Here is a 16,508-nt window from a genome sequence, read left to right as displayed (position 1 = left end):
TGTCAGGAAGACCCATTAGGCAGACTGGAGGCACCACAGCACCCAGTTGCCCCAGGACCCAGCCCCTGCCCAGTGTCCACCCAGCGTCCTTCAACTGCCCCCAACCCCCACCTCAGCCTCTTCCTGCTCTTGGCCGAGTGTGAGACTAAGAATAGATGCTCCCTGACTCCCAGCGGAAACCATAGCCCCGGGAAGCCGGTCCTGAGCCTGACCTCTGTTCCCACCATCTGCCACCTCCCACCCCCACCCCACAGACCATCTCAACACTTCTCACGACTCCCATGGGCCCTTGAGCAGGGCCGGGGCAGAGACCAAGAGACCTCCAGCCTACAGCCTGGGAGGTGGGGGAAGCCCAGAACTCACTGTCAGGTCCCACCTGCATGTGGCCTTGGACCCAGACTTCCTGCCCTCCAGGCCTCAGTTTCCCAGTCTATAAAATGAGCATTTTCACCCCCTGCTTTGCAGAGTCCTTCTGTGACCCTGGCACTTGCTAATCTCAAGTCAAGTGTGTTTATCTGACCCCTGCCCTGGCTGTTTACCGGAAGGAGAACTGTCCTTTTATCTCAGGGCAGAGGAAGTGGGAACGAAACAATCCTCCTCATCTCAGCCAACCCCCTCAATCTGGAGCCCCAGCCCCACATCCTCTGCCTTCCTTACAGTCCCCTGAAGCCTCATGCTCTCTCTTGCTTCCAAAGTTTTGCACATATAATTTCTCCCTGTCTCTTGGACATGTGGAACTCCTATGCATTCCACAAAGCCCCTGTTCTCACAACTTCTGCCCCATGCCCACTCCAGGATGCCTTTCAGACTCACCTCCTGGGACCCTCTAAGCCCTGTAACTTCCTTTGGCCCTGCCCTGAATGCAGGAGGCTAGGAATGCCTGTATTCAGCTTTATTTTTCTCCAGCCTGGGGGATCTTTGAGGGCAGATGTGGTTTACAGTCTACCTGGGGCTCACAATTGTCCTACCATATGGGCTGGGGCAGTTTCCCTAAAGGAAAGGCTGGGAGGAACAAGACTGCCTCCTTTGATGTGGGGGGGCATCAAGGCTTTACAGAGGAGAGAGCCTCAGAGCCAGGGTTCTGCCAGATGCATAGGAGTTGGGGAGACTCCTTGTCAAGGAAGAGGAGTTAGGGTTAACCTGCTGGGGACTCAGACAATGGTATGAACAGAGGAGGGGCCACCTGGAGTGATGGAGAGGACAGAAGGATAGTAGGTGGAGCCAGTGGAAGGGAGATCAGGGCCAGGGCAGGAGTCCATTTTTCTCACTCAGAGCCTGCACTGCTGTGCCCCCCGCCCCAGGCCCCGGAGGACTCGCTGGCATGAGATCAAGGCCAAGGCAAATGGGTTCCGGCCCACTCCAAGCTGTAACTCAGGGCCAATGAGGCCCAAACTCATCCCTCTATGCCCCAACCCTGCCTTCCATTCATCCTCGAAGGCCAGTCCCAAACCCATGGGCCCCCTTCACTCACCTGAGACCCAAGGACTGTGGGCAGGAAGGACGTTTAAGAAGCTTCTCACTTTTCTGCACCACGGTCTGGGTTCAGCCTCCACACCTTTGCTCTAGCAGCACCCGGCTGTTCACCCTCTACTTTCACAGCTTTGGGCCGATGAGACCCTGGCCCACAGCCCTGAGTGAGTCACCGGACTTTCAAGGAAGCCCATCCTATCTGGAGAGTCATTCCCCAGCTTCCAGCTCCCTGCTTCAAGCACGATCATTCCTGCAGTGACGGGCTCTGGGGAGCAGAGGGAAAGCGTACCCCCCCACTCCCACCTCAGGGGCCCAGGGCCAGCCTAGGTGCTCCCAGGTGCTCCCCCTAGAATGCAGCCGCCCACAGCCCTTCCGCTCCCCTGCTCCCGGGAAAACCTGTCTGAGCAGGCTGCCCACGAGGCTTCCGGCTTCCGAGTGCGGCCCCTCTCCCCTCTGAACACCCCTGCAATCCCACCCCAAGCCCTGATAGGGGCCTCAAACAAACGCTACACTGATGAAGCTTCTACTGAGGGCCAGCCACCCTCAACCACCACGCTCCCCGTGCTCACCAGCTCTGAGCTCTGGGCCCCTGGGCCGGGGTCTGGGCGCCCTGGGGAGCTGACCCCGCCCCCGCCCCCTCTCGAGCCGGGGTGCTACCCAGACTGTGAATAACGCGGGGCCTGGCGGCTGGAGCGGCGCCGGAAGGGGGCCTAGCTGGGGCCGGCTTGGGGGAGGGGGCGGGCGGAGGCTCCTGAGAGGGCGCCGGCCCCCCCGGCCGCCGCGGCCCTGCCCCTGCGGCCGGGATCCCACGGACGACCCCTCCCCAGGAGGCAGCGCCGTCTCCCCGGGGGCTGGGGGGCGCCCCTCGACCCTCAGCAGCCAGGCCTGGGCGGGAGGGGCGTGGCCAGCGCGGGGCGGGAGGGGCTGATGCGACGGACGGAAAGACTGAGCGCGACTCAGAGACTGGATCCAGCTGCAGAGCAGAGCCCCCGCCCCGGGCTATTTTTAGACCCCGTGGGCCCCGCTCCAGGCCGGGAGGGGACCTAGTCACCCCTCCTCCGGCCGGGGACCCCGCGCCGCCACGCCCTCCATCGGTGCCCCGGCGCGACGTGGCAGCGCGGGAGTCCTCCCGCTGTGACTCGGTTTCCCTAGGGGCCCGGGAGGCCGAGCCGCCCTGCCTCTGCCTCCCGCCAGGCACTCACACGTGCTCCAGGGCCCAGGACGGCGCGCTTACCCCAGCACGCCCCCTCGACCGCCTTCAGGTGAGGACAGTTGGCCCTGAGGTAAGGGGCGGGGCATGAGCGTGGGCAGGTGTGGCTTGGGTGCATCCTACGGGCGTCGGCGCTGCCGTGGGTGTGTTCCCGTGGGCGTGTTCCCGTGGGCGGTGACAGCTACTACGTGCTGGGTGTCCAGGGGCACTCTTGAGCCTGGGTCCCAGTCTAGAGTGCTGCCTGCCTTGGGCACCTGCTGGCTGGTGTGAGCAAGAATGTGCTGGTGTGTGGATTCCCCTGAGTCTGGGCCAGGCCACTCCGCGTCCTGTGGCGCTGTAGCCAGAGACAGTGCTGAGCCGCTGGGTATGGCTGCGAGTGAAAGCACACGCCTGGTTGGTTGTGTATCTGTATGCACACTCGGAGTTGTGTCCATCACAAACCACTGGCCGCCTGGCCTGGATGGGTCCTGTCCCTCCGTCACCCATCTGTTCCCTTCGCCAGTGGTGAGCGCTGAGAGGATGCCCATTGAACAGATGAGGAAACTGAGGCTCTGGGGGACTGCATGAGTCAGGGCCAAGGCTCAGCTCTAACCCAGACAGGCTGACGGGGGTGGGGACCTGGTTGGTGTCACAAACAGGAAAAGTTCCCGGAAATTGAACCTTGTGGTGAGGGGAGGCAGGGGCAGATCTGGGAGCTGACGGGTCCTGCGTGTAAGTGTTTGTGTCTGTGGGCGTCTGTGGTTGCACAAGAGTGTGCAGAGTGTCCCTACCCTAGGGCATGCAGGTGTGCGCTGGGCATGAGCTGGAACCAATGCAGTGATGGGCCTGCTCTCTGCATGTTCATGCCAGAGGGCATGATCCTTGATCAACTGGGCAGCATTAGAGGACTTAGGAAATGTGGAAATGGACTGAGGTCAAACAGTGCATCAGGACTCCCACCTGGCTGCTCACTGTGTGCAGCCAGGAGATAAGCTGTGAGCATATCCTAGAAGCAGGAAGAGTGCGGGCACCAGGGGTGGTGTGTGTGTGTGTGGGGTGTGTGTGTGTGTGTGTGTGTGTGTGTGTGAAAACTCAAAGTCTCAATGACAAGAGCAGGTCGGGCCTGGGCCGACACAAATGCTGGCAGGCAAGTCAGTGTCTTGCTGTCCCCATTTCAGAAAGGGGGAAACAGACTTGGCAACGTCGAGCCCCCACTTGACAGTGGCAGATCGGGGTCTCCAGTCCCAGCTTGTCTGAGGTCACTGTCGCCCATCCCGGGGGAGGGTGGGTAGGCCCCTGGCGTGGAGACAGGCAGGCAGGCCAGGGGGTGGGGTGTTGAGAAGGAGAGAGACTTGTTAAAAAATGGATGGCTTGCGGAAGCAGGAGGAGAGTGGGCAGGCAGTGATGGACCATCGGGCAGAGGAGGGGCCCAGCCCTTGGAATCCAGAGACCACAGTCTGCCAGGGCCACCGTGGTAGTGGGGGGGGCAGCCTGGTGCCCACGCCTGGCCCAGCGCCCAGGCCTCTGGGACAGAGGTGGCTGGAGCCCTCCCAGCCTCCCCGAGGTGAGCTGAGAGAACACTGAATGTCCATCCTGCAGTCCTGCAGAGAGGAGCCAGGACCCGAGAGAGAGAGTTCTGGAACTCAGGACCAGCCAATCAGTGCTCTGGAACCCCAGCCCCCTTAAAGTCTAGACTCTTCAGGCCTTTGGGTTCCTGAAGTAGGACCTTATTAGAATTCTAGAACCAGGGACTTGTTAGAATTCCAGAACCCTGGATTTTTCAAGTCCAAACCTCCCCCACTCTCGCGTATAGGATCCTTGGGTTTGTCCAGCAAATCTGGGTCCATGTTTCTCATGAGGGACAGAAGGGGAGAGCAGTTCTCCCAAGGGTCACACAGCAGTGCTTCTGGACCTTGGAGCCCTCCTGGTCAATGTGGGAGGGAAAGGGAGGCCCCGCCAGGTGCCCCTTCTGGCCCGCTTTCCTGGGGAACTTGAGCCGGCTGCTATCACCTGAACCCCCGGTTGGGGGACTGGAAACCACATGCTGGGGCCAGAGGAAGTGGTGCCAGTTTCCAGTCTCCCCCAGGCCAGGGGCCCTGGAGTCACAGTTTTTGTTCCCACATATGGGAAGTGTTAAACAGACTTGGGGTCTATGTCCCTGGGTGCATGAGCTCCTGCACAAGAGTAGGGGACCCTGGGGCCATGAGATGCGGGAGGGGCTGGCAGTCACTCCAGGGTGAGGCAGGGGCAGTGACCACAGACACAGCCCAAGTCCCGAGAATGTTTAGAAACAACACATACCAGCTCTCAAGGGGGGCGGGGGAGGGAGCGCCCTGTCCCAGGGGGAACTCAAGTGCAGGTCAAATCTGGGCTGATGACAAGCACACCCCTTCCCTGGAGTGGGGGGCTCAGATGGCCACATACTGCACTGCACCGTGGAAAGGCCGCATCCCACCCTCTCTCAGATTTCAGTTTCTCACTCGGGCCCCACCCCCACCAAAGTGGCTGTGACCTTGGCTGTCAGCCTGGGAGGGAGGCTCGGAGGAGCTGGCCATCAGGAGCTGGATAATTTATGAGGCTAGGAGTTGCTGAGATGAATTGAAGAGATGGGGAGTGAGGTGGGGTGCAGCTAAGCACACTCACTGCTGAGGCTGGTCATGGACATGGCCCCGGGGCTCGTCATTGGCCCCATTTTATCGGAAGGGAGACTGAGGTTCAGAGTAGGGATGAGACTCCTCCAAGGTTCGTGAGGGGATTCATGGCAGTCATTTTAGAAAAATTCTATCCCTTTTTGGCTGTGCCTCATGGGACCTTGGCAGTGAAAGCATGTAGTCTTACCCACTGAACTGCCAGGGAATTCCCTAGAAATGATGACCCTCCACACCTGACTGCAAGGCTTTTGACTCAATTGCACACATTTGATCTCCGATCAACTCCGGCTAGGCTGTGTGACTTTGGATTAGTTACTTAACCTCTCTGTACTTCGGATTCCCTGCCTCTGCAAAATGGGAATCATGACTCTGAACTCTCATTTCAGGGGACCCTGAAAGGTTCAATCCCTGGTCAGGGAACTTGATCCCACATGCTGTAACTAAGACCTGGTACAGTTTAATTAATTAATTAATAATAAAATAATATTGTCGTGGTCGTTTAGTCGCTCTGTTGTGTCCGACTCTTTTGTGACCACATGTAGCCCACCAGGCTACTCTGTCCATGGAATTCTCCAGGCAAGAATACTGGAGTGGGTTACCATTTCCTCCTCTAGGGGATCTTCCCAACCTAGGGATCGAACTTGAATCTCCTGCATTACAGGCAGATTCTTTACCACTCTACCACCTGGGAAGCCCAATAAAATAATAATAACTAAATTTTTTTTATTAAAAAAAATAAGTGGACCTTTCTGGGATTCAGTTGGAACCTCCATGCCTCCTACCGCCCTGCCTCCCCACCTTTGTCCACTCTGATCCTGTGGCCAGTGGCCCCTCACTGCTGGCACAAGCATGGTTTGTGATGTGCATGCACACCACATGGTAGGCTGGCCCCATGGGTGACCCTGTGCCCTCCCAACTGTATCCTTTTGGGCAACTGAGAGAAGTCTTTTTTTTTAAATTATTATTCGAGTATAATTGCTTCAGAGAGCTGACTTTTAAATGGTGTCATTTTATTTTTCCTCAAACACTAGTCAGTTCATCCACACCCTAGACAGTCAGACCCACACATCTCTCCAATTTTCTCCTCCAGCCCCATACTGAGTAGTTCATAGCCTCCCTGCTACTGTTTATAGCTCATCACTGGGGACCCAATTGCTTCCAGTGAACTGAGTTTTGTTTTTTTTCCTCCCAGACTGGAACTGGATTTCAGGGTTTACTTTTTATTAAACAAAAATGGTGGGGGCAGGAATCTACATGATTCTAACATGGGAGGAAGGATGTCCCTTAAAGACTAACAGGGTCGGATCTTCCCCGAGGCCTTCATGAGGAATTGTGACCTCAAGGCTGACCACAGAGCTGGCCTGAGAGTCAGCGACCTCTAGCAGGCAGCCAGTGGCCCTCCCCACACTGCACGTGTCCTGTTTTACAGCAGTTGAAATCTGTCCTGGATCCTTCCTTCCATGAAGGACTCATGGATGTCCCCCAGGGAAAAGTTTAGAGAAGAAAAAATCATTTGCCTGAGGTCACATAGTTGGTGTCAGGGCTAGAGTTCAAACCCAGAGCTTCTCAATCCTTCTCTGAAACCTGGCAGATACTAACTGGTGTCTTCCAGGGTTCCCAGAGGAGGGAAAACTGATCCTTGCCCTTGAGGGTCACTGAGCCTGGGGCAGGACAGTTGGAGCTAGTCATCCTAGTAATTGTAGTAGCAGGACTACTACTAGGAGTAGTAATAGTAATGCTTACTGAGTTGGGAATGAGATAAGTGAGGAAAGGCTTCCTCAAGGAGGGAATATTTGAGCTGGGGCATTGAAGTTTGTGTAGGAGTTCACTGGGGCCACTCAGACTAAAATGCAGGATGAATCACCAAAATCTTCTCTGCCGCGCGCCTCCCCACAGGTGTCTCTGAACCACCACCAGCCTTGGCCTGATGAAGTGGTGACCCTCCCTGCTATGCTCCAGAACCATGCGGCCCAATGCCAGTTCTCTGGGGCCCTGTTTCCGGCCTATGAACATCACACCGGAGGAGAGACACCTGATTGCCTCCCCATGGTTCTCAGCCTCCTTCTGCCTGGTGGGCCTGGCCTCCAACCTGCTGGCGCTGAGCGTGCTGATGGGCGCGCGGCAGGGCAGCTCCCAGTCTAGATCTTCCTTCCTGACCTTCCTCTGCGGCCTGGTCCTCACTGACTTCATGGGGCTGCTGGTCACTGGTGCCATTGTGGTGACCCAGCACTTCGTCCTCTTTGAATGGCAGGACGTGGACCCTGGCTGCAGCCTCTGCCACTTCATGGGCGTCATCATGGTCTTTTTCGGCCTGTGTCCACTGCTGCTGGGGGCCGCCATGGCCTCAGAGCGTTTCCTGGGCATCACCCGGCCCTTCTCAAGGCCCACAACTGCCTCGCAGCGCCGAGCCTGGACCACAGTGGGGCTGGTGTGGGCCTCTGCACTGGCGCTGGGCCTGCTGCCCCTTCTGGGCGTGGGTCACTACACTGTGCAGTACCCTGGCTCCTGGTGCTTCCTCACACTCGGCACCCATCCGGGGGACGTGGCCTTCAGCCTGCTCTTCACACTCCTTGGCAGCGTCTCGGTGGGGATGTCCTTCCTGCTCAACACCATCAGTGTGGCCACCCTGTGCCACGTCTACCATGGGCAGGCGACTGCCCAGCAGCGCCCAAGGGACTGCGAGGTGGAGATGATGGTGCAGCTCCTGGGCATTATGGTGGTGGCCAGCATTTGCTGGATGCCACTGCTGGTGAGTGGCAGGGGTGGGGGCGGGGACTGCTTGGGGCCTGGGTTCATCCTGAATAGATTCATAACCCTCAGGTTCTCATTAGCCCAAGAAAATGTGACCCCAGGGTCCAGGGGTACTCCCTTGAGTGAGACACAGATAACCCCAAACTGGGGGCAGGACTGGGGCAGAAGCAGTGTCCTGGGACTGAGATGCCCAGGGAGGGGCTCCCAGGCTTTCCCCACCCCAGCAGGGTATCAGAGAAGACTTTCCGGAAGACGGTCATTGGAGCTGGGGTTTTGAAGGAGGAAGAGGAGTTAACCTGCTAGACAAAAGCAGGGAGGATATTCCAGGTAGAATCACTGAATCATTTCTACCTTGTGCCTAGTTCTGGGCTGGACCCCAGCCTTGCACAGATGTTCCCTGAGTCAGGTGAATTTACTGAAGTCCTTCCACTGATTAATATAATTGGCCTTTTGGAGTTGTTCTTTTTCCATTTCTGATTCAATCTAGACAAGTCTGAAGACCAGAATCAAATACTTGGTTTCCAGCCCATATCCAACAAGGACTTACCATGCGACTCTGGCTATGGGCTTCCTTCTTCCAGCCTCCATCAGTTCCTTAGATTTTAAAAGAAATAAGAAAGTGTTAGTTGCTCAGTCATATCCAACTCTTTGTGACCCCATGGACTGTATAGCCTGCCAGGTTCCTCTGTCCATGGAATTCTCCAGGCAAGAATACTGGAATGAGTAGCCATTCCCTTCTCCAGGGGATCTTCTCGACCCAGGGATCAAACCCGGGTCTCCTGCACTGCAGGCAGAGTCTTTACCATCTGAGCCATGGGGGATGGGGATGATTTAAAAGGTGCCTGCCTCTCAGAGTGATTCAGGAGGAAATGAACTCATTCATCCATTTGTTTCTTCAACAAACATTGATTGAACAACCAGCGTGTTGCTGGCTCTGGTCTAGATGCTGAGCAGGGGACAAAAAGGACAAAAATGCTTGACTTCCTGGAGCTCTTTGATTATGGTGTGGTGGTTTAGTCGCTAAGTAGTGTCAGACTCTTGCGACCCCATGATCATGGGGAAGACCTCAAATAAACAGTGCATGAATAAGTGAAATGGTAGATGTTAGGAAGTGATAAGGGCTAAAGCAAAAACTAAATCTGTGGGATAGGAAGATTGCAAATTTGGTTGTGCTTTGTTTTGCTAAATGTTTTTACATGTGTCAGTGGTGGGAAAAGAAATAGAAGGGAGCATACTTTTTTGTGTGTGATACGTGAAGCTGCAGGCATGACGGGCCCCGGGGGAGCAAAAGTTATAGTATGATGCTTCTGGCTGAGCAATGTGCTTCTGAAACTCAGACACCCTGGGGTGTCCCTCCCAGGTCTGTTTTCATACAGCTGAGACCGTTTCTCTTTTTGTTTATTATCATTATTATTTATTAAGCCACATCCAGAGCATGCCTGTGAGCACCTGATGCAGGTTTCCCCCTCTCTGCCTGCAGCACTTCAGGGCTCCCACCTCCCTCAGGATAAAACCTCAAGCCCTCCTGCAGCCCACAAGGCCCTGCACGACCTTCCCCCTTGCTCACTCTGCTCCAGCCACGCCAGCCTCCTTGCTGTTCCTCCAACATGCCAGGCACGATGCTGCCCCAGGGCCTTTGTATACGCTGTACCCTCTGCCTGGAATGCTCCCTCATCCCCAGATCTCCACGTGAATCACTCCCTCACTCCTCCATGTCCTTGCTCAAATGACACCTTCACCAAGGGTTCCCTGACAAAGGTCTGCCTTAGCATCTTCCTGATCCCTGCCTTCCAGGCTTGACTGTCTTAGAACACCCCTAGATGACCCCTGCCCTGCTCTGAGCCATTGGAGCTGAGACTTTGAAGGATGGATAGGAGATTAGAGAGAGGTGTGTGTTAGTCACTTAGTCATGTCCAACTCTTTGTGACCCCATGGATTGTAGCTCACCAGGCTCCCCATCCATGGAATTTTCCAGGCAGGAATACTGGAGTGTGTTGCCAATTCCTTCTCAGGGATCGAACCTGGGTCTCCTGCATTGCAGTTGAATTCTTTGCCATCTGAGCCACCAGGGAAGCCTGAATAGGATATTTGTTGTTGCTCAATTGCTCAGTTGTGTCCACCTCTTTGTGACCCCATGCACACCAGGCTTCCCTGTCCATCACCATCTCCCAGAGTTTGCTCCAACTCATGTCCGTTGAGTCAATGATGCCAGCCAACCATCTCATCCTCTGTTGTCCCCTTCTCCTCCTGCCCTCAATCTTTCCCAGCATCAGCATCTTTTCCAATGAGCCAGTTCTTCCCATCAGGTGGCCAAAAGTATTGGAGCTTCAGCTTCAGCATCAGTCCTTCCAATGAATGTTCAGGGTGGATTTCCTTAGGATTGACTGGTTTGATCTCCTTAATAGGAGATAAGCTGCCAGATAAAAACCAGGAAGGCGTTCTAGGTAGAATCACTGAGTCATTAAATGATTCCCAAGTCCCCTTTGGCAGCCAAGTTTTTCCTAAAAGGCCATAGAGTATACCTTTTAAACACTGTCTCTGTGACAAACACACAGCTCTTCTATTGGGGTGTGAAAGCTACCTGGAAATGACTGGGCATGCCTGAGTGCCAAAAGGACTTCATTTATGGACTCGGAAACGTGAATTTCATGTAATTGTCACATGTCACAAAATATGCTTTCTATTTTTTTTCTCACCATTGACACATGTAAAAACATTCTTAGCAAAACAACAAACCAAAAAGGTACAAATAAAGCAAACAAAGTACAACAAAAACAGGTAGCAGCCCAGAGTTGGCCCCTGAGCCAACTCATGCTCTAAAACCTCCCATGGCTCCCTGTTGTCCCAGAGGAAAGGTCCACAGACACTTCCCTCCATCTCACTGGGGAAACTCCTATTCTACATCTGATTACCTCTCCCAAGCCTGGCCCAGCGCCTCCTCTGGGCTACAACAGTGCCTCCATCCCTGCTTGGTTACACCCGTCCCCGCTACTGAGCTGAAACTACCTGGTCGTGTAGGTAGAGCCTGAGTCCATTGTGGCCACTGCACTGTCCCCAGAATTGCCCAGCACACAGTAGGTGCTCAGGAAACAACTGTAATGTAGTAATTCAATACAGTATTAATAGTAATCATAGTATGATTTTAATCATAATTATGAAATATAATACCCATTATAATAATTATTTGTATTAGAATTAATATATATTACAACCATGATATAATTGTTAAATACTATATAATATATACTATAATTATATAGTATTAATTAATACTTAATAATAAGTATATCAATCATATAATATATAAGGAAGTCCCAGTTAACACTTAATAATTATATCAATCATATATATGTATTTATATATTATATAATTATTAAATACCATGTAACATAATTATTATATACATTCATAATTATATCAATTATTATATAATATATGATTATATATTATATAACTGTTAAATACTATATAACATATAACTATAATTAGGGGGTTTCCCCAGTGGCTCAGCAGGTAAAGAATCTGTCTACAATGCAGGAGGTGCTGGTTCAATTCCTGGGTCAGAAAGATCTTCTGGAGAAGGGAATGGCAACACACTCTAATATTCTTGCCTGAAAAAGCCCATGGATAGAGGAGCCCAGCAGGCCATAGTCCATGGGGTCGCAAAGAGTTGGACATGACTGAGCAAAACTGTTATAAGTACATATTATTAATTAACATTTAATATATCAATCATTATATAGTATTTAATTGTTAAATATTATATAGCATATATGGGCTTCCCTGGTGGCTCAGATGGTAAAGTATCTGCCTGCAATGCGGGAGACCCGGGTTTAATCCCTGGGTCGGGAAGATCCCCTGGAGAAAGAAATGGCAACCCACTCCAGTACTCTTGACTAGAAAATTCCATGGACAGAGGAGCCTGATGTGCTACAGTCCATGGGGTCGCAAAGAGTTGGACACGACTGAGTGACTTCACTTCACTATAAATAGCATATAATTACATATTATTAATTAATATTTAATAACTATTGATCATTATATAATATATAATATAATTATTAAATACTATATAACATAACTATGTTATTAATGAATAGTTAGCAATTATATCAATTATATGTAATACATAGTCACATTACAATTATATATTATATAATTACATATATAATTTTAAATACCATATAATAAATAATATGGTTATAATTAACAATATATTATTAGGTAACTATATTATTATATTCTATAATTATTTGTAAATTATTGTATATAATAATTTGTATCTTATGTACTGTGTAATATTAAATATAAATCCAATATTTAATAAACTATTAAACTAATTTACTATGTTTAACATAAAAATTATTTAATATAAAATTTTTGTCATAGGATTTTATAAACTATAAATTTCAATATAATATGACAAAATAAAATAACATAAAATTTAATTATTTAATATAAATCTTATACACAGAATAATAACACTGGCAGTCACAGTGACTCCACCTGCTCACACCTGCAAGTCCTCTTTGTCCACCATGTTTAATCATGTCCAGGGGAGGAGCAGGAAAAGTGTGCTATTCTGCAGCCATATCAGCTGAAGCTTGGAGAGGTCAGGCAGATATCCTGAAGGTCACACAGCCCAGCAGGAACAGAATCAGCACTGGATCTCAGGGGACAGCAGGTGGCACAGGCAGGTGCTGGTGGAGGGCAGGGCTGGCTGCCAGCCTTGCCCCTAGCTGACTGCTCTGGCCCCCGGCAGGTCTTCATCGCCCAGACGGTGCTGCGGAGCCCGCCCGCCATGAGCCCGACAGGGCAGCTGTCCCGCTCCACAGAGCGGCAGCTGCTCATCTACCTGCGAGTGGCCACCTGGAACCAGATCCTCGACCCCTGGGTGTACATCCTGTTTCGCCGGGCAGTGATCCAGCGCTTCTACCCTCGCCTGAGCACCCGGTCCAGGTCACTGTCCCTGCAGCCCCAGTTCACCCGCAGGTCAACAATACACTAGGTCCTAGGCTGGACATAGTGACAGCTCTGGAAGGACAGAGCACCCTGCCAGAATGTCCCCCACCAGATCTTTATCCTCCCTGTTGGTCGCATCTGTCTATCCTGACGCCCAGGAGCCAAGAGTGCAGCATAGACAGAGGGTTTGAACAACAAAATTGTGTGCTATCTTCCATCAGCCCCAGGGACCACCCCCAAGTCTTCCCTGACTCCCCTTTCCAAAGCCCTTCCCCTCTGTCAGCCCCTACTTTGAGTCCCCTCCTAACCCCAGGAAGGATGTGACAGTGCTGGGCAGGTATCTGGAGGAAATCAGACTTGTAAGCCTCCCCTTGCAGAAATCCTCCAGAAATAGGGGGCTCTGACCCCTGAATCTGACCTGCTTACTGGGGTATGGTTGATTCGCTTTGACACCCCAATTCGAGAAGGCTCTGTCTAGAAAGGTTGAATGCCAACTGACCCCCTCTCTTGCCAAACTATAATCTCCACCTCGGCTTTATTTTCCTTTGGCTCTGAAATCATCCATCATTGAAGTTTCTGGTGTCAAGATTCCTATCCAGCCCACAGCTGCTGAGCAGGACTGGGGCGGGGGTTGGGGAAGCCCCCGCTGAGCAGGACTAGGGTAGGAGTGGGAGAAGCCCTAAGAGGTGGGGCTAGCTTCTCACTCCTCTCCCCACCCCCTTTATTGAGTCTTCCCTGAGCATTTCACGGTTGAGATCTCCTGGAATCCTGCCTGCAACCCCAGGAGCAGGTTATGGGTTAAACCCATTTTGCAGATGAGGAAAAGAGAGGACGAGATAGATACCCAGAGGCCATGGGATACACGCCTGCTTCCTCCACTGCAGATGAAGTGCATGCCTTCATCAGCTTGTGGTTCCACCATCTATCCACTCAGCCCCTCAGACTCCCTGCACCTTGAGCAAGCAGCTCCTGGCCCACAGTAGCTGCTCAATAAAAGTAGACTGATCTTGTACAGACTGCTGTGTGTCTGCAGGGCCCTCAACGCCTGCACAATTAGCACTTATAAGGTGCCCGGCACATAGTAGGCACTTAAGAAGCATCTAGTGTTTTCATGTCAGCCCCCCTTCCTCTGCTCTCCCCCAAATACCCCCAAAATAACACATCAGGCTGCAGGGGTGGGAGGTGCCTTTATGCCTTTATTCCCCATGAGCCCTCAAGCCCTCAAGGTACATGAGAAGGAAACTACCTCCTGCCTCCCCTGCCTGCCCCTACCCCACTACCCTCCCATAGATCTAAGATCAGCTGTTTCCACCATCCCCTCCTCGCCTGCCCCACCCCATTTGCGGGGATGGGGGTGGGTGTGGAATGAGGTCACCTGCTACTTCTGGGCAAACCAGGCAGGGAGGAACAGGAGAGGGGTTGGGGGCCTTGGGAGCTCCAACTATGTCATGCCCAAGCTACTCCCTCCACGGTGGGGTAGGAGCTCTGACTCCCATGGAGGTAACCCAGACTCCCTGAGCATGGAGGAGGGGGCAGGCCCCTCAAATGAGGGTTCAAGGGGCTGAGAAGGAAGGAGGGCCACCCTGGGGGCAAAACTAGGGATGACAGATTTGATGGGTGGGGTAGACTTCTGGGGTCCCAGCTGGGGCTTGGGGGAAAGGGCTGGTTTCTGGGGGGTGAAGGGGGACTGTGGGTATGGGGCCAGGGGAGAAGTTGAGGGGCTTCGGCCAGGGCCAGGGTTGGGTGGGGTTCCTCGTACCAGATCATGGGGCTGGGGCTCAGGGCAAGAGATTTGGCTAGGACCTGGAGTCAGGGCTCTGGGTGGTGGGCCTAGGTGTTGAGGTCGGGCATAAAGGGTGGGATCGGGCTGGGTTCTGGGGTCAAGGCCTGGGGTCTGTGGGCAGGGCCCCTTTCTAGATCTGAGCTGGATTCTTGGACTGGTCTGGCTTCTAGTTTCAGAATCAGATTCAGTTCTGGAACTAAGGTGGACTCCAGAGCTGGGCTGAGTGTTTGAAGTGGTCTGGGTCTCAGAGCTGAACTGAATTCTAGAGCTGCACTGGGTTCTGGAGCTTAACTGGACCCCAGAGCTGAGCTGAGTTCTTGTACTGGTCTGGGTCCCAGAGCTGGGCTGGGTCTCAGGACTGAGCTGGGTTCCAGAACTGACGTGGGTTCTAGAGTCAGGTTGGCATCCAGAAGCAGGCTGTGTTCTGGAGCTGAGCTGGACTTCAGAGCTGGGCTGAGTTCTTTCACTGGTCTGGGTCTCAGAGCTGGGCTGAATCTCAGGGTTCAGCTGGGTTCCAGAACTGGTCTGGGTTCTGGAGCCAGTTTGGGATCCAGAGCTGAACTGTACTCTTGAACTGCTCCAGGTTTCAGAGCTGGGTTGCATCTCAGACCTGAACTGAACTGTGGAGCTGGGTTGGGTTTTAGAGTTGAGCTTGACTCCAAAGCGAGGCTTAATTCCTGCACTTATCTGCATCTCTGAGCTGGGAGGGGTTCTAGAGATGAGCTGAGTTCCAGAGCTGGTCTGCTTCCCGAAGTCTGGCTCAGTCCCAGATCTGCCCTGGGTTGTGGCCTGGATTTTGTTTCTAGAACTTGTCAGGCTTTCTGAGCTGAGCTGAGCCTCAGAGGTGTTTTGAGCTCCTGGGCAGGGCTGGGTCCTTGAACTGGGTCTACTCTTGGAGTTTGACACAGCTGTGGAGCTGAAGTCTGTGTCTGCATCCTTCTGGGTCCCAGGACTTGACCGGGTTCCAGACATTAGCGGTATTCTGGAATGCACCTGGGTCTCAGCAGTTGACTGTGTTTTGGAGCCAGGTACGATTTCAGAGCCAGCCTGGGCTCTAGAACCGAGCTGAGTTCTGGAGCTGGGTGGAGTGCTGGAGGTAGACTGAACTCTGGAAAGAGGCCAAGCCCGGAGATCTGTCCTTGTCCCAGAGCTGGATGGCATTCTAGAGTTGCTCTGTGCTCTGTAGTGAGCATGGGGCTCAGCATCAGGCTGAGCTCTGGAGGCGGGTCTTGCCCCAGCAATGGGTGGGGGTCCAGAGCTTGTCTGAATCCTAGAGCTGGGTTTGCTTGTTGCACAAGGCTGGGGGCTAGAGCTGGGCTCAGTCTCTGAGCTGGATTCATCACTGGAGCTGGACTGGGCCCTAGGACACAGATAGGGTCTGGAACTGGGCTGGACTGAACTGTGCATCTGGGTTCCTGAGCTGGCCTGGGTTCGGGAATAGGGTTTCACTTCAGTACTGTCTTTGACTGCTAAGCTGGAGTGGCTTCTAGGACTGGGCTGCCTCTTGAGTCTCACGTGTGCTCCAGAACTAACTGGCATTCCTGAGCTAGATTGAGTATCCAGGTTCGGCTGAGTCATGGAGCTGTCTTGAACTGCAGAGTTGGATCTAGTTTTATGGCAGGGCTTGGTCATAAAGCTGGCCTGGCTTCCAGAACCAGGTTGGATTTCAGAGCTAGGCTGGGTCTTCAAATTTATTTGGGTT

The 16,508-nt window shown here is 52.9% G+C and overlaps 1 protein-coding gene across 2 annotated transcripts; it reads left to right on the top strand.

Annotated features, from left to right (window-relative positions):
- The first annotated feature begins 2,030 nt into the window (after positions 1-2,030).
- TBXA2R (thromboxane A2 receptor) lies at positions 2,031-14,035 on the top strand. 2 transcript variants are annotated; one of them, XM_055429875.2, is made up of 3 exons: positions 2,031-2,753; positions 7,207-8,059; positions 12,824-14,035. In XM_055429875.2, the coding sequence occupies exons 2-3, from the start codon at positions 7,274-7,276 to the stop codon at positions 13,067-13,069; spliced, it is 1,032 nt and encodes a 343-aa protein (XP_055285850.1). In that variant the 5' UTR covers positions 2,031-2,753; positions 7,207-7,273; the 3' UTR covers positions 13,070-14,035. The 2 variants fall into 2 exon arrangements, with proteins under 2 accessions (XP_055285850.1, XP_055285849.1); XM_055429874.2 differs by having other exon boundaries at positions 2,032-2,732.
- The last annotated feature ends 2,473 nt before the right edge of the window (positions 14,036-16,508 follow it).

Source organism: Moschus berezovskii, chromosome 8, assembly GCF_049115385.1.
Source record: "Moschus berezovskii isolate FMDL1 chromosome 8, NW_MosBer_1.0, whole genome shotgun sequence".
In the NCBI taxonomy this organism is placed as follows: domain Eukaryota; kingdom Metazoa; phylum Chordata; class Mammalia; order Artiodactyla; family Moschidae; genus Moschus; species Moschus berezovskii.
The sequence above is the reverse complement of the archived record's forward strand: the minus strand, read 5'-3'. Positions and strand labels throughout refer to the sequence as shown.